This window comes from Diadema antillarum, unplaced genomic scaffold (genome assembly GCF_040938485.1).
Source record: "Diadema antillarum isolate AM-2024a unplaced genomic scaffold, OU_Dant_1.0 scf00000098, whole genome shotgun sequence".
NCBI lineage: Eukaryota > Metazoa > Echinodermata > Echinoidea > Diadematoida > Diadematidae > Diadema > Diadema antillarum.
In genome coordinates this window covers 1,491,273-1,517,093 of record NW_027270987.1, presented here as the reverse complement: position 1 = coordinate 1,517,093, position 25,821 = coordinate 1,491,273, and the positions used below count along the sequence as shown (strand labels likewise).

The 25,821-nt window shown below is 39.0% G+C and overlaps 1 protein-coding gene across 1 annotated transcript in view; it reads right to left on the bottom strand.

Annotated features, from left to right (window-relative positions):
- Nucleotides 1-7,865: 7,865 nt before the first annotated feature.
- Nucleotides 7,866-25,821, bottom strand: part of LOC139718684 (dual specificity protein phosphatase 6-like) — a 33,091-nt gene continuing 15,135 nt past the window's right edge. Inside the window, exon 3 of the mRNA XM_071630142.1 lies at nt 7,866-11,406. Within this exon, the coding sequence (XP_071486243.1) occupies nt 10,997-11,406 (410 nt within the window). The 3' untranslated portion in view covers nt 7,866-10,996. The remainder of the gene's footprint in view (nt 11,407-25,821) is intronic.

Sequence of the window (25,821 nt, the reverse complement as noted above, 5' to 3'; positions counted from 1 at the left end):
ACTTCGTGTCATTTGCACTGCTGGCGCGCTCAAATGAATTGCCGGTTACCATGGAAATGACAATAAAAAGCGTATCGACAAGATTGCAGAGGAAGGATGATAATATCTGAGAAACAGCAACAAACAGACACAATATTGCTGGGAGCGATGAATATTATACACTCACTTTAAAGTAATTGAGAAAAAATGTTCTGTATAATAGTGATATACTACAGTATAAACGATAGAATGAAGTGAGAACGGGACACAAACACTACCTTAAGTTTATCAAACCGTTCCTGTATAGCAAAGGGTAACAAGTGAGCACCACGTCAGTGAAGGCCTGAAAGGGCAGTTCGACAACATATTCAAGTTGACTTTAGAAAAACAAACAATAGTAAAATAATAACTACTAGCGTGGTGTCTGGGAGTTTCATCAAAACCCGACGTGAAATAAGGAAGTAATGTATTATCAAAGTTTCGTATGTTGTGAGCACTGATTGGTCGCATAATAATGGAACAGTTATATTCCATGCAAATTCATAAGCTCACAACTTTCACGTTGACTTGTGCACAAGTAATATTGCCCCTGAATATTGCCACGGTTGATGATCATGCTTTGGGTCGATGACAGAAATTATACGTTCCTTTTTCCCCCCTAAAAGACACCATTGCTATAGATTATTGCCATAATCATAATAGCAATTCTAAAGGAGGGCAACAAGGGTTCATATTTTGATTTCATTTCAAAAGAGGAAATTGAGCTTACATTTACGTTTTGTTTGTCTGTTTCTTTCTTTTGTCAATAGGAGATAACCGTGAAAATGTGAAGTATCACGAGTCTCCACAAATAATAGTTACATCGGTCACGATCGTAATTTAGCCACCCCCCCCCCCATTTTTGCTCCTCAAAGCAAAGAAAATAATAAAAAAAAAAACAACAACAACAAACTTCCAGTCGAGGTGGGGGGGGGGGGGGGGGAGGGGGAGAAGGATTTGAGGGGGGGGGGGGATCCGCGGCCCCTGACCTGTAGTATTATCATTATTATATCACCGTCTCACTGTTGGATGCTTAGTAAATTAATATCTTTGTATTTTCCAAGACATGTCATAATGATATGATAGAAAATACTGATGACAATATTGATATTCATAATCAGCAGCATGCAGTCAAAATACCAAAAAAAAAAAAAAAAAAATGCAGGAGTAGCATTAACTTGTGCGAAGAGGTTCTTTTTTTTTTCAGAGTGTAGAGTATTTGAATATATTATAATACAGTGTATATGTATTCATGTTATTAAGGAGGCATAAATACCATCTTGATGCTATGAATTTGCACAGTTCACCGCAAAATTTACTGCACTGCTCAAAGTTGAAGGGCTCAAACGACACATCTATTCAAGTATAGAGTTGAGCCTGGTTTATCAACAACAAACCTATTTACATGAATGCATGAATACATAACGTACATATTATTTTCATGAGCATGCGAGTATGACAATCATGAATACAACACACAAAGATCTGTACAGATATATACGTGCATCTATACATCATACACGTACATAATCACGTTTCCTTGATTGTTTTGATGAAACTTCATTTTGACAAGACGGAAATCACATCGAATAAACTAACATTATTACGCACGGTATAATTTTGAAATGAGACCCAAAACATTAACTTTGCTTGATGGGGACCCTCCTGCATGGTGATTTGATTTTCTTCGTATTTCACTGTAGCTGTATTTTGTCACGATTATGTTATAATCTATATCATTTATTTATTTGATGTGCAAAGTTAGCCACGATAAATGATAAACATTAATATGCATCTTTTCTCGAGTGATTCTTTCATTTGCGCCATGCAAAAAAAAAAAATGAAATGAAATGAAATGAAATGAAAAATGAAAAAAAAAATGTTAAAATGACAACCAAAAGTTAGAGCACGTTAGAGCAAGTCGAGAATGGTTCTCTCATAATTTCTGATATAGAAAAAATATCGGAACAAAGTACAAACTGCATAGTTCATAATAGACTTATACTTTGTCATTAACCTTTGTTAACAAATTAAATTTTAGATTCTTATGAAATGAAAACATTGTTCTTTCCTCTGGATATATGAGCAACCTAGAATGAGACAGATCGTTCTCAGATATAGAGCTGAATACAAACCTGTGCTGTTGTCGTTGTTTGTTGGGAGGGGAAACACAGGAAGAGGATATGTTTTCGCCGTATTTGGACTCTCACATTGTGAAATAAACTATGAAGAGCCGCAAGCCTGTCTGTACTGTCCGCTGTGTGAGATAAGCGCTCGCCACCGGAAGGTCAGCCAACATCCGATGAGTCATAAGTGTACCCACATCCATCGGGTTTAAGTGCCACCATCTCAGTCACGTTATCTGGACGGACTATTTTTAAGGGCGGTTCACCCTGAACCGAAATGAGAGGAAAAATTGTTTTGACTGGAATTGGTGACATTAAAGACGCACATCAGTGATGGGTATGGCCAACGTATACAGAGATGTGAGATGAGGCACGTCACTGGCCCATGTATCCTGCCATTGGAGGGCGAGTCCATGGAATCTCGAACCAGCTGAAAAAAAAAAATATATGTTTTTTCCTTTACTCTGTAAATGGGTATTATCTTCGTTTGTCTTGATGATAAAGTACATAACATATCATAATCCTTCATGATATGAAGATTCGCCAAAGAAAATTGATAATCACTCATGTCAATCCTTTAATGACACCCCCTCCCCCATCCCCCCCCCCCCCAACAACAGCAACAAACTAAACAAAACAACAAGGAGTAACCCGTATCGATGCCCCAATTACAGAACCAAAAGGAACTCCTACATATTGTACTTTGAACATCACGTCAAATAACTTATACAGTGATTTTGGTCAAGAATTTCTTTCTTGCTGAAATTAAATGGCAAAGCTTATATCATTCATTCCATATTGCGGTGCATAAATTTCGTCATGTAGTGCATACATTTTCCTTCGACGATAAGGCAGCTTGTAGAAATCGACGGGAACTTAAGCCCCTATACAAATAGGGAAAGATAGGATTATAAAAATTAGTATTGTAGATGACGTAACTATACTGCAAGATTGAAGCACATATTTTCACGAGATAGTCATTACTCGATCATTACAGCTTGGAATGCAATATTAATTAGGCTAGGATTTCATCACCATCCTTTGCTTAAATGGGGAATGTCGGACCAGTCAAAAGTTAGTCCGATAAGAAAGAGTAATTACTGATCAAAGTCTGATGATGATTAGGAAAGTTATGAAAGTTTGAAGTCACGATAGATTTCACGAAACATTTCCTAAACAGTCAAAATGAATATGCAAATAAGTACAACTTGTACACAAAATCTTGAAATTCCTTTTTTTTCCTCGAACGCAATTATGCCCCAATACCCGTAACACGCCTATATCCGACTGATCATTATTCGGAAGTCATTCAGTCAGGAATGATGTTATATGCTTTAAACTATCATAGCAGAAATATTTGATTTTTTTTTTAGTTTTCTGTACACGAACAATGGACAATTGTGAGGTGATGACATCATCAGCTCATTCTTTTTTTTCCATATTCATACCAACTGTACGAGAAATATTTTTCAAAATAGTGAAACTTCACAATCTCATAACTTCCCTAATTTTTATCCGATTTTGATCAAATTTTCACTGCTGTGCTTATAAGATTTTACTCTTTCTTTTCGGACTAACTTTAACTGGTCCGGAATTGATTTTCGAGTTAATTCGAACATGCTGTGGGGTGTTTTTCTCTCCATAAGGTCGGCTCACAGGTCAAATGCGGGAAGTCGCGCGAGTAGCCCTGAAGTTAGATGTCAATCCAAGCAACCTCCAACCATGGAGCTACAACGTCCAACCTCCAACCTTCAACACTTACAATCGCTTTATGTCGCTTACTGTTACCTTACAACAGTGCACATTCTCCACCCAGACATGTGTGTTTTGTGATTCACTCTGGTCACGTGTCCATCAGGCGATGCGTTGTACATTTTCGAACACTTGACTGCCATCATCCATCGTTCTCTGGTACATTCATGATCACGTAATACAGTACGTATATAGCTGTCATCATGCACGAACCCATTTTCCTTCGTGCTTCATACCCTTAGTTATTACGTCACGACACATATTTTGTCACAATTGTGTGTGTGTGTGTGTGTGTGTGTGTGTGTGTGTGTGTATGTTAGTGTGTGATAGATACATTACATAATATACTAAAGTGACCGTCCGTCATCCTCATCACTCCCCCCTCCCCCGACGCCTGATGTGCGTTCCGAGATGTGTGATGTAACGACGATCACTTACGTTACCGTTGCCATAGCAACGTTGTCACAGTTGTCTTCGACTACCAGAACTTTATCGCTAAAGTTTCTTCTTCTTCTTCTTCTTCTTTTTTTAATCGAGGTGAGCTACATTGAACATGCTGTCAGGAAATTAGTTTCGGCGTGAGATCGTGCTATTTGTTGCTGAGGGAAAGGGGAATGTATGCATGCCTATCTCGTGCCGCTTCAATGTGTGACAATCTACTCAAGAGTACATGTATGAGGTGCACACTCTGGTATTGAGATTTCTCCTTTTCTTCTCTTCCTTCTCTTTCTGGTATGCTTTGCACCCCTTGATGCCATCAATTCCGTTTACTAGAAGCAAGTGATTGATAGGAGTTATGTTTAAACAATAAAAATTTTACTCGGCGGCGGGTGGGGGCCTAAGAAAAGAAAGTTTCAAATATTGAAATCGAACAATCTCTTCATCTAGAAAGAAGTCGCAGTGTTTTTTATCGTCTCTGTTTAGCTTTCTGTGAAAGTTTCATAATCTTCCGAGTGCATCCGAAAAGAAATTCTCTGTACAGATTTCTACTTACACTCTGCATTATATAGTGAGTATAAATGCTGAATTATTCTGTCTTCTCAATGTTTGAGTCACCAACCATACTTTTTTTTTTCATGTATACAATGATATAATATCATAACAACATACTTTGAACCTTGCTCTGCTGCAGATCTAAACTGGGGATAAAAAAAGTGCAGAGCCGTAGCTCGCATTCGATCGTGGGTGGTTCCTAAACCAAAACCCAAAGAGAAATGTGGATTGAGTGAAAGCAGCAACACTAGTAGAACAAATTAATGAAAGTTTGAGGAAAATCATCGGACAATATTGATGCAAAAGTTATGAATTTTTAAAGTTTTGGTGTTGGAACCGCTGGATGAGGAGACTACTAGAGGTTATGTGTGGACAACAATATAAAGAAAATATACAGGGAATTCCACAAAATTCATTTTTCATGAAAATTACACATTCTATCAACTTGGTACTGACATATGTTAAGGGTAGTAATTATTCCCTCTGCTTTCTGAAAGCAGTCAGTCATGTGCTCTTTCATTATGCTAGAAAAGTGAAAATATGTTGAATTCTCTTTATTTTCATTATTTTCTTTATAATTGTTGTCCACACATATTATATCATAAACTCAAGTAGTCTCCTCATCCAGCGGTTCCAACATCAGAAATTTAAAAATTCGTAACTTTTGCATCGATTCTTCGATTTCCTCATACTTTCACTGATATGTTCTACTAATGTTGCTGCTTTCATTCAATCCACATTTCTCTTTGGGTTTTGGTTTCCTTTAAAAAAAATGTGCACACATGCGTGTGTGTGTGTGTGTGTCTAGAGATGCACTCATCCTCCAGTAAAGCATGTGTATGACTCGCAATTCATCTGCCAACCACCAATTTTCTCCTGTCACAAATCCCCTCTTACTCCCCCGCCCCCCTCTCTCTTCCTCTTTTTTTCTCAAACAACACATGACATTACATGTTGACCAAAAGACACAGCTCATGAGCCATGCACTAGCAGTGCTTCCTGCATTGTTTGATCCACATGTTCAGTTGTGATGTCTAATTCTGTGCAAATGAAACAGATGTTTTGATAATTTTGCACATCATCATGCATTCTCCATGCCCCCCATGCCCCCCCTCCCCCCCCCCTTCCCCCCCCTCCCCCCCCCCCCCCCCATGTATCAGTCTCCAGAGTATGTTAGTATATTTGTTTTGTTTGATGGGTGGATAGCCCATGTTCAGCTCAACTATCTGGTCTTATACATCCTTCTCAACCCCCCCCCCCCCCCCCCCCCATGTACTGCGTATCAGTCCCCAGAGTATGTTAGAATATTTGTTTGTTTGGATAGCCCATATTCAGCTCAACAAGTTTGTCTTCCATGGGGTCCAGTTTTTTTATGTTAGGTGGGACCATTTCACCAGGTGTTGCACCCTGCTCTGTGCAATGAATGAATGCATGAATGAAGCGGGATCTTCTACAGTGGACTCCCATTATAACGAAAAGCTCCGGACCGGCAGTTTTCTTTCGTTTTATGAAAATTTCCTTATAACCGAACAAATAAACAATAAAGAACATACAGCTGATATTGTTGGAGCCTAAATATATACTTTGTTGTAACCGGAATTTCGTTATAACGGTGTTCCTTATAACGGGAGTGCACTGTATGTAAATGTGTTGTGACTCTCTCGCACACAGGACCTCCATTTCATGTCCTATCCTAGGGATGTATGCACAGATGAGTACATGTACTCATTGCTGAATAGCATTGCAGTGATGATGATCACTGTAAACACATGAAGTGACCGCTGACCTCCAATGACAGAACCAACACAAGGTAAAGTCTTCATTTTTGTATAATTTTAATCTCCATGTTGCCTTTTCTCCTTCCTGTCTTCTTTTCGAGAACTGTACAAAAGATAGACAAGAATAAAGTTGATGTACAAAGCGTACACGCCCTTAATTACTCTTCCGTGTTAACCTTAAGTTGCGTCTTGTTTATACAAAATAAACTCTATGTTACATATATCTCTTTTTTCCGTCCATGTTGTCATCCGTTAATACTGACGCGTACAAATCATTGCTAGTACTTTGTCGCGTAATCAGTGTTGATCGTTCCCAGATCCATCGATACACTTAAATTCACACCACATCCAAAATGTTCTGAGTGGCGTAAGTCTCGAATCACCTGTTAGTTTCTCTCTCTCGCACTCTCGTCAAAGTCAGAAGGGTTATATAATGAGGTAAAATATCACTTGGGTTCAACAGACAAAACAAACTTGTTCAAGAACATTGAAAAAAAAAAACAAGAAAATGAGTGAAAACTTTTCCCATGACAAACATGTACATTTACACCTGAGCACACAAAGGTGCTAAATCACACATAATGTTATCAATACTCAAAAGAAATATTACACCCTTCGTACACGCTTAATTTGATCTTCAAAAATATATACTCTTAAGAATATACAAGAAAGCTAATTCAGTGCTATACGCATGTACACTTTTTTGCTTTATTTAAACAATGCAAACTTTGCTACAAACCTACCGTATTGTTCCAGAAAAGCTCATTTGCAAAATATGCATTTGTTCTATGACAATGAATACAGTTAATTTTACGCATAGTCAAATATTGATGGGTGCCTTTGACTTTGCCGGCTATTCGACCCCCCCAAGGTTTGCTTCTATGAGGTTGACTGTATTTTGTGCCCAAGTTGGTGATCTTTTCATGAAATATGGAACTGAATTTTTCTTTTGAACTGATTTCTTTTGATACTAGCAATGTACAATGGTATAAACTGCACACACTCTTCTGTATTAAGTAGACAAAAATCTGCCTGCCAATTTGCACCAATTCCCCTGACAAAATGGGGAAAAATAAAAAAAGGAGCAGTACTAGAACAACTATGTGGAATGCTCTATAAACAACATATCAAAACAATTAGAAAAAGAACCAATACTTATCAAAACATTCATAATTTTGAGACAAAAGTATGTGAGAACCTGGCATAATCCTGTTTGCACACAAATCATAATTTGCATATTATGTTACAATACATGGTGGCAAAAAAGCTGGATTCTTCCATATGGAGAATAAATGAAAATGAGACATTCTGAGGAGCATGAGGTCCTTCACAGAGTCTAATAAACTATCACCACTCCCATGTGTCTGCGACCTGAAAATACTTCATTCATACTCGTTCGAAAAGATGCACCTTTTCCTTTAAAAAAAAGGAAAAAATATAGCATGACCAGTGCAGCAATGGTGGCTAATCGCACACTACTTGTGGTATTTATCATACATAACGTGAAATGGGCGTAACTGATGTCCAGAACAATACAAGAAAAAAGAAAAAAAGAAAAAAAAAAGCAAGCTGTAGCAGTTAACTCAATCACTCCCGCCGGCATCTGGTGCTGAATTGAATGTTGAAAGCATTTTGATGGCATGGGTTTGAGGGGGTTAAGTGTCCTGTGTGTAACTATCTGATTTGTAACCAAAGTGGAGTGGCTGACTCTCCGTTTGTTCACTGTCCTTGGGGGGAGACAAGAGTAATTTGGAGGCGTCTTGAGCAGTTCTTCACTAGCAATCCTTCTGCAAATCACGCTATAGGCCGCCACAAAGAACTAAACTACTAAAATCAGTACATACATTGTAGCTTGGCTGAATACCCTCAGAGGACAGATTTCTCAATCTTCAAAATGATTTCAGAGTTCAGCTCGGATACAAAGCTTGTTCACACATACCTGGCTCTCATTTCATAAGAGGTGTCGTGATGATAGCAGTTCTTGGGAGAATCGCAACTTCTTGTGGCAACGGCCAGTCAGGAAGCAGGATTCTTGTCACTTCCACAACGATTGCCATTGCAGCAAGAGTTGCTATTATGGCAACCTTTTGTGAAATGGAGCCCTGATGTACTTTCCATCACAACAGCTCAGAGATAGACCTATTGCTACACTTGTTCTGATATCTACTTTTACAGCACTACACAGGGTCTAAACAATCCACTACAGCCAGCAGTATCTGTGCCTGATGCGGAACAGCTCCTACAGTCCCAATGTACTGCACTGTATGCTAATGTTGGTGATGTAATCTGCCATTTTGACAAGATTTCTATAGTCACAGAAAACATTTGCAAATCTCTAAAATGTATCGTGTAATGAGATGTAAACCTGGTGTTCAATGCTCATTGTTAAAAACTTTTACTTGACTGACATGTCCTTTTGTGACGAGTGGAACATTTCTGTATCTTGACCTCATATATAAGAAATAAAAACATGAGTGGAGTCCTTATTCTTATATACCACACCACTCATCGGTTAAATACCTACTACAAAGTTTCATTAAGTTTGTTGGTATACCACACTGGGAATACTCTGGTTGATTTTTCCACCAACTATCTACATTTGCAAATTCAAGCCCTGAATACTCTGTAGTACATACATCTTGCATGTTTTTTAATGTTTCTTTTCAGTTCGTAATGCATAGGTAGATACACACATACACACAGTTGGAGAATTGTAAGTAGTTATCACTGCATGGTCATCAATTAAGCAGACTATACAAAATAATTTGTATTTCTTAAATAAGCATCATCTGGTGAATAAATTATAAATCTGGCGATATGAAACACTGTATAAAAATACCCCTTTTGAAGCGTGTGGCTTGATTATCAAGATTTTGACAGCAGCAAAATTTCTACTTACCACTTATTGAGAACTACAGCTACTTGTCTTTCATAGCCTATCAAGCCTCTTTGTGTCACTGAGAGTCAGCATTTAGTGTGATGCTATCATTATGTAACAGCTTGCAACAAATTATGAGACACACCATTTTCCTATGACTTTTGCATTGAATCATATGATCTTTTATTTTTTTTTGAGAAATAATGGCTACTATTTTTTTTTTGCTTAACTTCTTATTACTTTAGGCACATAGGGATGCTAGAATTTCAGGTTTCATCAAAAAGTATCCAATAAATATCTGTACAACATTCATGATAATAGACTTTCCCATCACTTATTCATATCTACACGTACAAAATAACCTATTATTCTTTTTTTCTTCTTTTTTTTGTGTTGATATCACCCTGATATAAATGAATATTCGTTCCTTCTCTATCCACTAACTGAACATTGACAACATCAGCTGCACACAGGCTACAGCCCTTTCCAGCTCCTCTGATTTACATCTTCGTGCCAATTACATGGACTGAGGAGTGATGGGCTACAGCGTTATCAAATGCGTCAGTTTGATTTGATGATGCGACGAATCAAGTTCGCACGCTTCGTCTGCTGAACATCAGCGAGACGGTAAGTAGCAGATGCTCCAGTCAGCTTGGCACATGTGGTTCTAAAAGTGACCCCAATATAATCTATGGCATCTACGATGCACGTTTGCATCACGAAGAGACAAGAGCTCTTCCTGCCGGAGACACTGAGTTGAGAAACACACAATTTTGTATGTGTCGGACTATGACATGAGTGACATATGAATATGGTTGAGTTGTTTCTAGGATCAATCAACCAGTAAACCTGATTAAGTGATACTACAAATGCAAATGTATATACATGGGGGGAATCTGTTTACGTATTCTTCTCTTCACTACTTCATGTAGTTCCACACTAAACTGTGAGCTTTACCTGATTGAACACAAACACGTCATGGCAAGAGGTATTCTTTAGGTCAGTATCATACAAGCCTGGTATATCATTACACTCACAGGACCAACCTGATCTCTATGTGGAAGTCAAATTGGACTTGCTCACACATGTCTCAACCACTAACACTGCCAATAGTCTTCATCCATCTACCCACTATATAGTATAGGGGAAAGCATGTGATAGGAGAGTCTATTGCAACCCGTCAACCTCAACTCCTTGTCAGATCCACAGTGCGTCTTGTACTCTAACAGCATGGACGGAGGGCTCCATTTTCAAAATGTTGGGACCATCTCGACAGATCTAAGAGGCCAATTAACACACAACGTCTACCACTGATGCATCACTCCTTGACAGCGCTTGTGAGCGTTGAGAGATGGGTGGAGGACCATGTGTGGTGGTTGGGGGAGCAGGGTGGAGGGGGGAGGGGAAGAGGGAAGAGGGGATCCGTGGGAGGGACGGGTGGAAATTGAGTTTTACACGGCAAAGTCAAACTCCCCTCGACTGTCCGATGAGCATGTGCTCGCACTGACACTGCTGGCCGGAGTTGTAAGCTCGCTGCATGAAGACGAGGATGAGGAGGAGGAGGAAGAGGTGGTGGACATCCACGATGGATCGGGGCTGAGACAGTGGCAGCCCTCCACTGAGCACCGGCAGGAACCACTGCGGCATGGGCTTGTTGACAGCTGCTGCTCAAAGTCCTTCAGCTGCCCCATGAAGTTGAAGTTGGGTGAGATGTTGGACTTGCGCTTCTTGACAAAGTCGTAGGCGTCGTTGAGGGACAAGCACAGTTTCTGCATGAGGTAGGCCACGGTTACCGTCACCGAGCGACTGACGCCAGCCAAGCAGTGCACCAGAATGCCACACTTTGAGCGGCGAGCTTCATCTGAAAAATTACAAAAGTGGGATCTATATAAATACATAACAATTGACATAACACAAGTGAAATACTACAAATTACGTTGATTGACTTACAATCAGTCATGACAGGTTGTGAACATCATTAACATAACAAAAAATTATTTCAAGTGCAAGTTTACTCAAAGTAGAATAAGATTAAAAATTTTGGTAACATTAAGTGCAGATTGAAGTTGTTCCATTCAAAATAATCCTACAATGCAGCATTTTTTTTAGTTCTTTTTTTTCATTGTTTTGATGAAATGCTCTTTATCCTCATGAGCGCAATGATAGTGATATCCAGATAAACAGTGGCTTGAATTCTTTCGGGTATTTCCACTAGGCACAACATGGTTGGACTACAAATTTGATTTCCCAGAGAAAGTTGGACAAAATGCCGACAAATAAAGCCACCAATTTTAGCTGTACCCGAAATATGATCTGGGGGTAGAGCCAGCTTTTCTGAAAAATTAAGCAAAGTGGTCCTGAATCAGTTACACAATTGATTTTTGCCCAAGTGAAACACGAAACGGGCGGCAGTATAATACTGAGAGCTCCCTGGCTGAATTGGAAATAATTCACTGCTTCTGTAATGGTGTAGCATTAAGGAAAATCAGCGGAGGCTCTTCAAATGACAACTAGCTCAGGCAGCATTGCAGTAATTGACGGAGCGTACAATTGAATTATCCGGCACAGATATCGGATGCAGCCTTCTGAGAAGCACAAATGAAGCAAAGCGGTAGCTGAAAATCCAACCTAGTTCACCTGGTTCCAGCTACACGTTATATTTGTTTGTGTAGGTATATATGTATGTGTTTTATGTGGTGTCTGTGTTTTTGAGGAAGGGGTCACATTCGAGGGATCATCTCTTGGTGGTGGTGATTCACTACAGAGAGATTTAGAAAAGATCGCGGGTAATTACCAGCCATGCAGTGCACACTGTTAAAATTTTGTGTCAAATTCAGGGCACTGCAATTTACTTGATGACTAAAAAGGTTAAATCAAATTTGTGTACTTTCAGAAAATTACACAAAGGTAGGATATAAATTTGCAAGCCAGTCTGGCACTGTCCATTGTGCTCATCCCCCCCCCCCTTGACAAAAAAACAAAAAACAAACAAAAAACAAAAAAAAAACCAAAAAAAAACAAAAAACTCCCCCACAAAAAAAAACCAAAAAAAAAAAAAAACCCCACATCCATAAGCCCCCCCCCCCCCCCCCAAAAAAAGAAAAGAAAAGAAAAAGAGAATGAAAGAAAACTGGTATACATTTCTAGTATTCATGATTTGGGAAAAATTTCAAAGTGCGATCCATCAAAAAGGAATTCCCAATGTGAAGAATTTTCCCATGCATTTTACTTTCACAAATCTTGGCTCCTCATGAGATTTGCAAAAGTTTCATGCACACAAACAGTTTGGGTTTTTCAGTACAGATGTATAATGTGTTACAGACGAATGTCTGACTGACACTGCACAAAGACATGTTGCTGACAGTAATAGTAGACTTAAAACATGACATGGAAATTAGTTTATCGAGTGACTATGGCAGTTTCTTGACCATGATCACTCCCTTACCAGGGAAATGGTTATTTTCTGCAAAGCCTTCCTCATATCTTGATGCTTTTATTTCAAGAATATGCCTGGTATTGGGACAGAACTTGACCCATACTGTGCCTACACTCAGCAGGGAGAAATTGGCACATTCCGAATCATTTTCTCCCTCTATGCACATATAACTGGTTATGGCATGTTCCAGAAGGCTTTGAAGAGAATTTTTGACTACATTATGATTAGAAAGTTGTTTTTGAAAAAAACACACAAACATAATAAACCATCAAATGTTTCATCCAATGGGTTTGGCAATGATAGAAAAAATGGGCCTAAACCTAACCACCCCCCCCCCCCCCCCCATGACTTCTACTGAACTTGCATGACTGTACTTCCTATATTCTTTGCCCTGCAGTCTACACAATGGTCTGATAAATCACTTGAAGGTGAATTTTCAGGCAGACTCAATCCTAATCTGCTTCTTCAAAGGTAACGATGGGTAGACTACACAATACCTTGCATTCTGTGATGTATCTGCCATACTTTGTATGAGGGATTATACGCTGTGAATAGAGCCCCCACCCCGCGATGTTGGTCACAGCATGAATTGATCTAGTGACTAAAAATTTAGAGGGGTATGACTTTGACAGACCATTCAGACTCAGAGCAGATTGTGCATGATAGCTTCCACGTTACATCTTCCTTACCAAGATTTAACTGGGCCTGTGAACATGATGGTTTGTGATGAGAGATGTAGCAGTCTATACATGCGACTAAAACTGAATTACATGCAATCATCACGCAAATGTGACTCTTTATGTGTGTGTGTATGTGTGTGTTCACATGTAAGTATTCGGAAAATCTTATTTTTATAAAATACAGAAAATAGCTCATTTCTATTGAATAATGAACAAGAAAAACTGCCCTACAGCCACTTATTCTAAAATTAGCTCAAAACAGCAAATCAAATCCTCAACGAGTCCAAATGTACGATGGACACAAACCATGTATCTTTGTACTTATTGTAGTGCAGTTATGACAATTGTACTTGACAGAAAAAAAAAAGAGAGCAGTTCCTTACCGTGGGAAATAAGTATCACACAAACAGAGCACACATGTAACGAGTGTAAATTTGTACATAACCGGTTATGTGTCTTGGATTAAGAGTCCACTTGTTTCAGGTATCGGTTGCCTGTTTTGATAATCGTCCAAACCATTGTTTTCATAGTATCGGGGGATGAGAAGAGATTCTTGCTGAAGTGAAACTGCCTTTAAAATACAACATGGTGCACATGGCTCTGTAAACCCACAATGGAAGTGAACATCTTCAGCATACAGTATTCAGAATCTGTTTCAGTGGCATCAATAGAAAATTCCACCGCAAGAACAGATGAGGGCGTGCGGCCCGACACTCATTTCCTCAGATACCAATTCATTCGGCAGCACACTTCTGGCACCAAGGATATGCATCTATAGGGCCATATGTTTCATTTCTATTGCTAGACCAGCTACACACAATAAAATCTAACAGCATTTGAAACAATATGGTAAATATGCCAAGGATTATAGGTGTTGAAAGAAACTAATGCAGACTTAGTAATGAGAGAATTATAACTGTGGGCTTCTTTTTTTAAAGCTTCTTATTGAGCAGGAAGTACTGAGATCCATTTAGGATGAGATGAACAAGCGATCAGATAAAGGGGGGGGGGGGGTAATCTGGGGGGACTGAGAGGTGGCAAGCCAGTCAACAGCATGTGTGCCAAGTCAGTGACTAATGCAGGAGTATGGGACAGACAGGAAACAAGTGCTTCCGCCATCAGGTGGCCACTCAAATGCAAAGTTTGGTTACATGTTACATATAAGAGCTGATACATTGTATATCAACAGAATTGTTATGTATCTTCCTATTTACCTCCCCCCCCCCCAAAAAAAAAAGGGAGGGGGGGGGGGGTGACTGATACAAACATGGAGACATATCTGTGCCCCACCAAACATCAGTTGATGCATACACAAAAACGTAGGCCCATACAAATGTATGACAGCACTGTGAGATGCTGAAGTCCATACAGCATTTCTGCATGGACATACAACCGTACCACGTAGATACTGAATTCACACATTCCATGCGATCTCACACTTTGCACCATTCAGCTGAATATGTTTGGGGTACATGGGGTTGTTTGTTTTGCTGGCCTTACAACTTCCTCTCTGTGTCATGCGTAAGCTAAAAATATCCATTAGACAAGCGCAGCTCCGGGATTTAGCTGAGATAGTTCATACCCCAGGGACTGAATTTCATCAGAGCTTTTCAAATTTCATCCATCATGCTCTTGGGAAAGACACTATCAATTGCATTCAGTATACTTTTGTTGTTGTTGTTGTTTATAAGAGCGACGCTTTGCAAGCTGAATAAAAAAGGTTTTAAAGGACAAGTCCACCTTCATATACATAAGGATTAAGAGAATGCAGCAATATTAGTACAACACATCAGTGAAAGTTTGAGGAAAATTGGACAATCCATTCAAAAGTTACGAATATTTTAAGTGTCTGCGCAGTTACTGCTGGAAGAGAAGACTACTACAGTGAATGATGTCACATGCGTACAACTATACAAGGAAAATAAAAAGAGAATTTCACAAACCTTTACTTTTTGAATAAAGCGCACATTTCTTCGACTTGCTACTGACATATGTTAAGGATGATATTATTCCCCCTGCCTTCTGAAAGAGAGAAGTCGAGTGTTCTTTTGTTATGCGAGAAAAATGGAAATATGTTGAATTTCCTTTATTCTTTCTTTATATCGTTGTACTCATGTGACATCACAAGTCATAGTAGTCTTTTCATCCAGCCGTGACTGAGCAGAAACTTCAAAAATTCATAACTTTTTAACGGAATGTCCGATTTTGCTCAAACTCTCACTGATGTGTTCTACTAATATTGCTGCATTCACTCAACCCACGTGTTAATGAAGGTGAACTTGTCCTTTAATGACATGATTACCTGCAGGTACAGACAACTCCTCTATCCGACTTTCAATTATTTATGAGATGGCAGTAAATTCAGAACATTTCCTTGCTCCTTCCATTCCTAAAGGTGGACACCATGTACACTGTAACTGTGGACTAGTACAAGTCTGTATGTGTTTCATGCATGATAGCATGTGAGTTCTAATCAGAAAGCATTAATGAAAACAGATGGAACTAGAAATGTCGCTATGGTGACTGGTATGCCTCCGCCATATCACATGGTTCTCCCAATAGGTCTACAGACAGTACGGGTCTTGAAAATGTGAGACAACAGTTTCACATAATTGGCAAAAAATTGAAATGACATGTCGGTCACAAATGTGTTGAGTGTTTACTTTCCTTGAACTAGGCTTCATTCGGATGGGTGGCTAAATTGGCTAAGAAAGCAAATGTTTGGGATTTTGGCACAATGAGTGGAGAACTATATGTAATATACATATAGCACACACCAAAAAAAGAGAGAAAAAAAAAATGAAGTATATAACATTTAATGCCACATGGCATAACTGTGAAAGATACATTAATCAACATGGATGCCTATATCCTGCAGGCATGATCAAATGCTGTGGACGATTTTTGTCAACTATCAGCTTTCTTTCAATTCTTGTTTAATCCACATTTTGCAAATGACATGATGCATTAAAATCATATCTGTTTTTTTGAAACAATAACCAAGGATATATCAAACTCATCAAATCTCTATCACTGAAGGGCTGAGAAACAACTATAGTTCACTGTCTTCACATTTCTCTTGACAAACTTGCAAGTCACTTTTTCTAATCAATCTTGCCTTCTTCTTTCAATACATCTTTCTGTTGTTGTTGTTGTTGGCCCTGTTGATCCACATACAAATATGGAAATTTGTTAGCATTTCAGCACAACCATTGCATTTTCTGGACTACTGTTTTCTGTCATTCTGAATACAACGTAATTGTCATACCTCAGGCACCCTTCGGGGCAGACGACTAGAAATCCAGGAGGTAAGAAACAAAGAAGTGGCAACAGAAATATTATTGAGCACTTTGTACATTGGAACCCATTCCTCTCATTGTCACTTTCGATTGCTCTGAGCTAAATGATCATGTACATGTATGCCATGGTTTCATACCACTGGTGCGTCTCTCCTCCCCCCACTCTTTCCCTGCTTTTTTTCCTGATTCTTTCAAAACATCAACCCAGAGTACAAACTGCCTCACCGAACTCACAGTTACAGTTACATCCCCCCACATGGGAGTTGAGATACACATTTAGCAGATTATTGTTTTCACTTACTGCCATAGAAATGCAACGGCACAACATCTACTACAATTACTGACTGCTGGGGAAAACTGCGAACACCAGTTTAGTATTGATTACACACTATCAGTGAGTCACATTTGATGTGTTTCTGCACAACACACTGGTTTCCCACTCGTGGCAAACCAATTCCATCAATGATGATTACAAAGACGACTTTATGAAGGGTGCCACGCAAACATCCACAATAACACTCCCTGATGCAGGGAATGCCATTTCCTTTATTATTATTTTCTGAGCACTTAAAGCATCGAGGGCCAAGTGACATATGACAGTGGGTGATGCAGTGTAAACAACCTTTGAAGAAGAATTCACTGCAGTCAGATGAATACTTGGAGTCACAACCAGCTGAGTATCACTAAATCACCAAGCATTCAGTTCAGGGGGTACATACACACAAATTTTATATTTCATTTTCTATTTGATTCTATTGACTCTTATACCGCATTCACTCTTTAAAACTACATGATATTCATTTATTTTTGTTTGACATTTTTTCCCATTCCCAATTCGGCCTACTGTTTATAAGGTTTGCACATACATCATATCAGATGCCTCTCAAGATAATATGAAACTTGTCAATGAGTGGATATATATTGCACAAGCATAGTGTGTGAAGCAGAGTCTCCATAGGAAAGCCAACTTATATCAGATATTAGTTAATCATGATCTGCCCACACCATACTTAATCAAAACCTCACCAAAGTATGATGTCTAAATACAGTGTATGATACAAGTTACCTTTTGTTCAACCCGACTCCATGAAATGTAAAAAAGAAAAAGAAAATGTTGCCTATTCAACTGCCTACAAATATACAAGTTTAGCTTCTCATCATCATAAAGATGTTTCCGTCACACCAAGTAGGCCCTCCTGCTGTTTTATGCCGGACATAAAACCCCAACCCCATAAAATCTTTTTATGGATATTTATAAAGAAAAGCCACAAAATTGCTAGTAGAGTTGTAACAATGCATAACCATTTTTTTGTGTGTGAGTATATGTGTGTCCCTTAATAGAAACATTAATAAGAGCCGTTCCACACCCTCCATCTATCTTTTTTTTAATCAATCACTTACTTCAGCAAGAAAATTGTAGATTCCCCTCTGTTCTGAGGCTAAAAGTAGTGCTTGAAATGAATACTTGTAAATTGGTCATTTCTTTCCTTTTTTTTTTTCTTTTTTTTTTTTCTTTTTTTTTTTTTGGGGGGGGGGGGGGGGGGGGGGGGGGGGGGGGGTAAGGGGACAAAAATATGACACATATATGTGCCTTTGGATCACTGAAGACCAGCATCTCGGCAGCAAAGTCCAACTATTTTTTAAACAAATTCCCTCCAAATTTTCATGGACAAGTGCCAGTGTGGCAAAAATTCTAATGTTGAATGTACAAATGCTTGTCTTTAGACTCCAAATGTAATGTATACACAGATCCAAAGTTAATATATAAACCAGCCATGGCTATTGCTGTTGAACACTCATACATTAAAAATTTTGAAGGAAAAGAAAAATGGCAACTATGATGTATACAAGATCACAGAGAAGCCTTCTTTTCTCCCCAACATGTTAGTGGGCGCTATGTAGATCTATGAAACAAACACAGTTCCACATGAGGCACTTTCATGACATGCATTCATGCTTTGATATGGGTATGGTTGACATACGCATTCAGAAAGTAAACAGTGCATTGTATGAGAATGAATAAGGTATGCATTGCATACATTCCTTTCTTTCTCTCTCCTCCTCTCATAAATCCTGAGTCAGGGCAAAATGTTGCCGCACACCTTACATCCGGCCTCCTGGACCACGACACGTCAATATTGAATGAGTACCAGCCATGAATAATAGAAGGAGAGTAATTTGGCTGCTTTTCTGGCTTCCTAAAAAGAGCCCCCCCCCCCCCCCCACATAACCTCGACCGCTTGTTTTGTGTTTCCATGTGCGTCATGAAGGCATGCTGCCATAATAGCATAGCAAGCATCGTCACAATCGAAGAGCACATTTGGGTACAGGTGAACACATTGCACAAAATACAATGTCTGTGTGCATAAACATGCACATTAACGACATGACCTCTTGACTGCTCAATATTAACAACAATATAATGATGTGTGTATCTTTTCCAAACATACAATGCACCCTTATACAAGATTTGACACTGAGATATACATGTAGGTCGGCTCTTCCAATGGACTCGCGTGCACACAGCAATCGGATCGGAGCGCGCTTGCCCGTTGCGCGCTGTGTGTGCAAGTCCATTGCTCTCTGTGTGCGTTTGCTGAAATTATAGCGAGCTGCCTTTTGCAAAAGGCTAGCACTGTGCATACAAGCATGGTACAAGAGACACACACGTTACTGGTAATCCCTCCGGGCGAAACAACAGTGAGTGTAATTACCGTACGCACCGTACGTCTCGCTGTATGATCCCTCTGCTACACTTGTTGATGTTTTTCTTATTTTTCGTAATGAACCGTCCAGTCTGACATGCGTCAATATGCAAGACACCTTCTGCTATGTATGACAGCAAAGATCGTACTGTACACTCATGAGTACGATATGCATGACACATGTACCACGATTGAAAGGCGAAACAATAGCAAGTGAGTACCGAGACAAGTCTCGCATTTTGCGTCTTCCATATTTTGCCGATGTCCGATGAATACCGTTAAAAGAAAGTATAAAAGGAAACGAAAAATAGAGCAAATACACGCTGCATTCTAGGGAAATTTTGAGCTGAAATAATATGTATGACACATGCAATATTTGCGTGGAAATTTTCGTGTTTTTTTTTTTTTTTTAATTTTAGGTCCGAAAGTAGGGGTGCGTCTTATACACGGGTGCGTCTTATACACAGAACTTTACGGTAAGTGAAAATCTTGCCAGTCGTCCAAACAATCAGTGCTAGATGTGAATAAAAAATTACAAGGTAACTTTGTACATTCTACATTTCCTGGATAGAAATGCATTGTATGCCTAACAGAAACGTTTTCCTTTTTTCTTTTTTAATCTGAATATCAGGGATTGGGCATGCTGCATACAGTACACTGTTTGTCCATACTTGATACACATCAGTTGTGTGTAACTAGTGTCCTCCATTGCACGTCATGCACAGACAGGACTACAGGACATGCAAAAATGTACGCTGTATGTGTACACTAAGAACAGATCTACAGAAAATTTCCCAGTGAGAAAATGAAATTTGTGACTTTTTCTTTTTGTGTACAAATGAAGTGGAGAGCTGCTCAACATCTTTGTCACACAGCGTTGCCAATTTGTCCTGCCCTCTACACTTTAACTATTCAAAAATCCCCCCCCCCCAATTTTCACTGATTTACTTTTCTGATTTTTCTGTTTTCATGCAAAGCAACATGATATCAGGACAGAATTACCCTTTAATAAGGGTAGTGGTTTGTCTAATTTACAACTTATCTAAAATATGTCTACACTTATCTCTATAAATAAAACTTTTGAGATTAAGAAGCAATGACATATTTGCCTAAATATCTTACTTGTGTTGGTATGTGTATGTGGTTGCTACCAAACTGCTATGTAGTGAAAGCATGTGAGGATGTTTTCAAATTTAAGAAGTTGCATACTTTGGTGCCTGACTTGGATGATGCCATGCACTTTACTTGATTCTACTCTGTTCATTAGTACTGTGGAGAGGTGTTTTGCTTTAAAGGGGGTGTACAGTTCTGGTTGAGGTGAAGATTTAGCGAGATATTCAGAAACCACTCTATGAGATGTCAAAGAGCATGCAGTTCTAAGGGGTATCAAAAGTTTATTCGATGAAAATCGGTTTTGAAATGGCTGAGATATCAGGTGAAACAAAGAGATACTAATAAAGTTGGGGCATGTCAGCATTTTTTGGATATCTCAATTTGAAAACCAATTTTCATCAGGATGATATTTCTTAAGTGCGAGAACGTCCCTTTAAAGTGTGCATTGTGATATTGAGTGACAATGTGGTGTTATGTCCATCTTAAAGGCGCATCTTCAGTTTAGAGTGTGTAGACAGGAAGTAAAAGCTCAAGACAGCAGTGGTTTTTCCATCTTCTTCTCTAATGCGCTGCAACATATTCGTCTTGGATGGAAGTGTATTGCTCATCCTGCAATAGTTTTTATGGTCCACTGCAGGAGGTTGTTCTGACAGAGACCTTGAAGAGGGTTTAGTACCGCCTCTCTATGTATGGCATACAAATTAATAGCTAGAGGGTAAAGTTCAAAACTACATAGGAAACCGAGCTTCCTCATTGGCAGACAGAGCAAACAGAGCGGGTGGGAAATGAACCGAAACCGGTCGGTCCTCCCTGTGCACAGCAACACAGGATTTGAGCCTCCCACTCAACACACATGCATGCACACACTCTAACAATACACTACAGTTATAGGGCTTTTGTGCTGTGGTATTGCTCGCTGCCGAGAAGTGTGTCGTTGTTGTTGCTGCTACACAAGCCTGCTTTGCACTCCCCTCCATACAGGAGAAAATAATCCACGCCGTACAGTATACAGTTGTATATGCGTGCTGCGATGTCATAGGTGCATGTGATGGTGACTTGACATTACCCAGAGGGTTCAGAATCAGGATGCTATAAAATGCACACTCAATCCTTTCTTAGGATTTCATAAGAAAAGGGAATTCATGGGTGTATAGACAACTCTGAACAAAAACACACAATAACACAGCTGCACAGATAGCTATGGATGTCATATTACAGGCTACTCTCCTCAAAAATTGAACATCATTTTCTTTACAGGAATGTGTCACACTCTATGAAGTCTTTAGAAAGAATACACTCATCATCCATACTATTTTGAGGGAGAAAACTACGGATGACCAGTCACAAGTCATTCCTGGTATATTGAGACTGTCCTACCCACCCCCACAATAGCACAAGTCAGTATATTACAATGTGTGTCCCAATTTTTCTTCCAAATTGAATCCAAACTCCAAAAATAGAGAGGAATAATAAAAAAAGGAGTGGAATAATAAAAAAAGGAGTAAAATAAGACAGTGAGTGTCTGTGGTACATGGAAATATTTTATGTACTTGAAAGCTATTCATGCTACTACCTACTTGTACATGACGTTTAAAGGTGGGTGTATTAGCAGTATGTATTGACTTGCCCACGCTAACTGTATCTACTTGTACTGCCACCAACTCACATAACAAATGGAACGACACATGAAAACTCGTCACATTGAGGACGAGTTAGGTGATACGCTTGTGGTCATCAGATGACGGTCATCTGTGATCGACAAGAAAAGAATGTGATATAGGCACCTTGAAGTTATATTGAGCGTGCATGCGAAACCGTTTCTGTAACCACTCGGCCACGGGTCATCCACGGAAATGGTAAGACAAAAAAAAAAACAATGTATAGATATAACAGGGGGGAAGTCAAAACCCACTCAACTAACGTGGCCGTGTGAACATCTATTGCATTGCTAGACGGAAAAGCGGCCTTGTAACGACTGAGGTCGCTATGCCATTTCTGGCAACTTGGGAAAAATACGTCCCGCAGACATAAAACCTATAATCGGCTGGTTTTGATACCTTGCCTTTAATCACAATTTTCAGTGTAATGATGTCATCAAATTACAAAACAATGACATCGTCTTGAAAGACAATTGTTCGAAGTACAACACCTCAGTCGTCGTCATTACATACTATGATCGGTTTGACAAAGTCAACCTGCAAAATTTTGCTGCAGTCGAAGCAATGTGGTCTCCAACACACAAAAAAGAGGGATATGGCGTGTGTGTGTGTCTGTGTGTGTGTATAGGTGCGTTTATATACGAACGTGATTTCTACATGGACGAATATGTAATACAAAATTGAAGAAAAAAAAAGTAAAATAGCTAAGTATTTTGTTTCGTGATCTTGTGGGGTTCGAACCCGCAACCTCAAGTCTCTGAGACGTCGCCTTTATCCACTCGGCCATACGTCTCGACGAGAAAATATGGGGAACGTAAACTTATGTATGTGAAAGATACATGAGGAATCGTTTTGTCCACATTCCATTTTCATTTTCAGTTTTAAACTGCAAAATTGTCAATCTGATGAGAAGATTTCAAAGAATAAAATGCATGATTACTGCAGCTTATTGTCTCAGCTACAACATACTAAAGTTACAGAGGAAATGAAGCAAAATCAGCTGAGATAAAGGTGCTTAAACGTTGTTAAGTCAATGCATGGTTTAAAAAAAAAATCACCTCCCATAGACAATACACGTAAACTTGTCCGACTTTGCGTCTTTACCTTTAATCACAATTTAAGTTATGATGACGTCATCAAATATCAAAAGCATGACATGGACTTAAAAGGCAAATGTTCAAAGTACAACATATCTGAATTTGGGATAATATTGAGCTTAAACAACAGAGATACGAGTAAATGAATGTCAGAAACAGTACCTCAAAAAAATTAATTCCACTTTTTTGATTTCAGATGATGATATAATGACGTCATGAGTTTTCCTGGCAATATTGGTACTTGAAACGTTATTTCCAATTCATATGCTTTTGTAATATGCAATAGAAATATAGGGTCACCAGACGTTTTCAAGAGCTATGGCGACATAAACAAAAACATGTTTTTTCACTATATTTGCAGAAAGACGCGCGCGCGGAATTTCGACTTTGACGCCAGTGCATTCCTTTGTTATAGGTCAAAATCGATCGGAAATCAATGGATATTGTTACTCAAAGTATCAGAAATCCAAATCAGTCAAAAAAATTGCATTTTCATGTTGGTTACGCCCTCTGCGCGCGAAATTGCGCGGACGGACGCGCACGCGAGAAAATGTTTGAAACGCTTAAAATTGTCTGAAACTTCGAGATTTCCCATTGGGAAGTCGTTTTGAGCCTTTTAAAATTTTGACGCGCCCAAACGCGCGCGTAATGATGACCTTGGTAACTAGCGTCAAAAAGTAAGATAGAGCCTGACCTGAACTTTATGTCCACCGAAAATGATGCAAAAATGATATCTAGTTATGAAGTTATGATCGATCATGTGACAAGGTCCGAAAATCACAAAATGGCGCCTAGATGACGTCATAGATATGTTACTGTCATGAAAACCTTATTGTGCCCAGATATTGTTATGAGACATGTTGACTGAAAATGTCATGTCATTCCGTAATGTCATTGTTGAGATATTGACGACACAAAATGTGGCAGAAAGAAAGAAGAATAAAAAAAAAGAGAAATTTTGACAATCACAATAGGTGATACGCTGATAGCGTATCACCTAAAAAGCTGTGTAGATTGTCATATGAACATCTACTGTAACTCTAGTTATCTGAATACTGTATAAGCTGTTACAAGCTGTGAATGAGGGGGTCAACAGAATATTCGGCTTATACAATATTACCCCAGCGCACAGTGACATTTTCGCATGTTGTTACATTTGCGGTTCAACAATGATTTGCTAAAATAACTCATTTTGACAAAACCAGCATAAATGTACATGTAGGCCCTAGATATTGGTACAAAATTTTCACAGGCTCCGATTGCAAAGGAGAGGGGACCACAGTTATGTTTCCAGGAGCCCAAACGTGAATCTGGATGGTTTCAGATGCCAAGCCGGGTAACCACAAGCAAGTTATTAGCACTGTATGGCAGTTCCAAGATTATTTTCTCACTTGCCAGTTATTCAAGAAACTTTGGGGCACAAAGAGGTCGCTGCGCCTCTCCCATTTTTAAGTATGGTATCACAAGGCTTTTGGAAAACTTTGGAAGAATATGATGTGCAAAAAAAGTTTAGTAATTTCCCGCTTATTCACAGTAACTCATTCTAGTTTGTGACAAATATGAGTGATTAAAAAAAAAATGACTCCATTTCACTATGAATTGACCTCGATGCATAAGTCTTTTAATCTGCCAAAAGGAAATGCCGACTAGTAATCAATTGAAAATTTCCGCTCCCGCGACTATCAGGCTTCAAGTGTCATGCACTGATGGCAACCGTTCAAAAAGTATGCAATCCCATGCACACGGTCTTGGCAGTACATTGTACGACACATTTGATACTCTTGTGTCCAGCGAAGTTATGAAAGTGATCGCACATGATATTCCAGCTTTTTTGGACATCTCATGTGCCTACAAATCTACACCAATCACATAATACTCTATGCAGAGGTTCTTGCCTGGGTAAGAAGTTTTTTTTTTTTTTCCAAGTCGAAAGTTCGGCACTGATAGTGATATAACTGAAGCTACAGCAAAAAAAAAAAAAAGGTTATCGTAAGCAGATCACAACTTCCTCGTTAGTCACAGACAGGAAATCTGCTTTCACTTCAGGAGGCAGGGCCGCAGTGGCTATGATCAGCGAAGGTGTTAAGTATCTCTTTCGATACACTGAGCCCATGCCATAACTTATCATGCCAGCACTTTATAAAACAAAAATCATCTTCACATGGTTTAACCTCTTTTTTTTTTTTTTTTTTTTTGTCAGTACTTACTGTACGGGTTGCCATTTGTTTTTGCTCATAAAAAAAGAAAACAAAACATACTCTTCAAAAGAACACGAATGTTGAATTTGT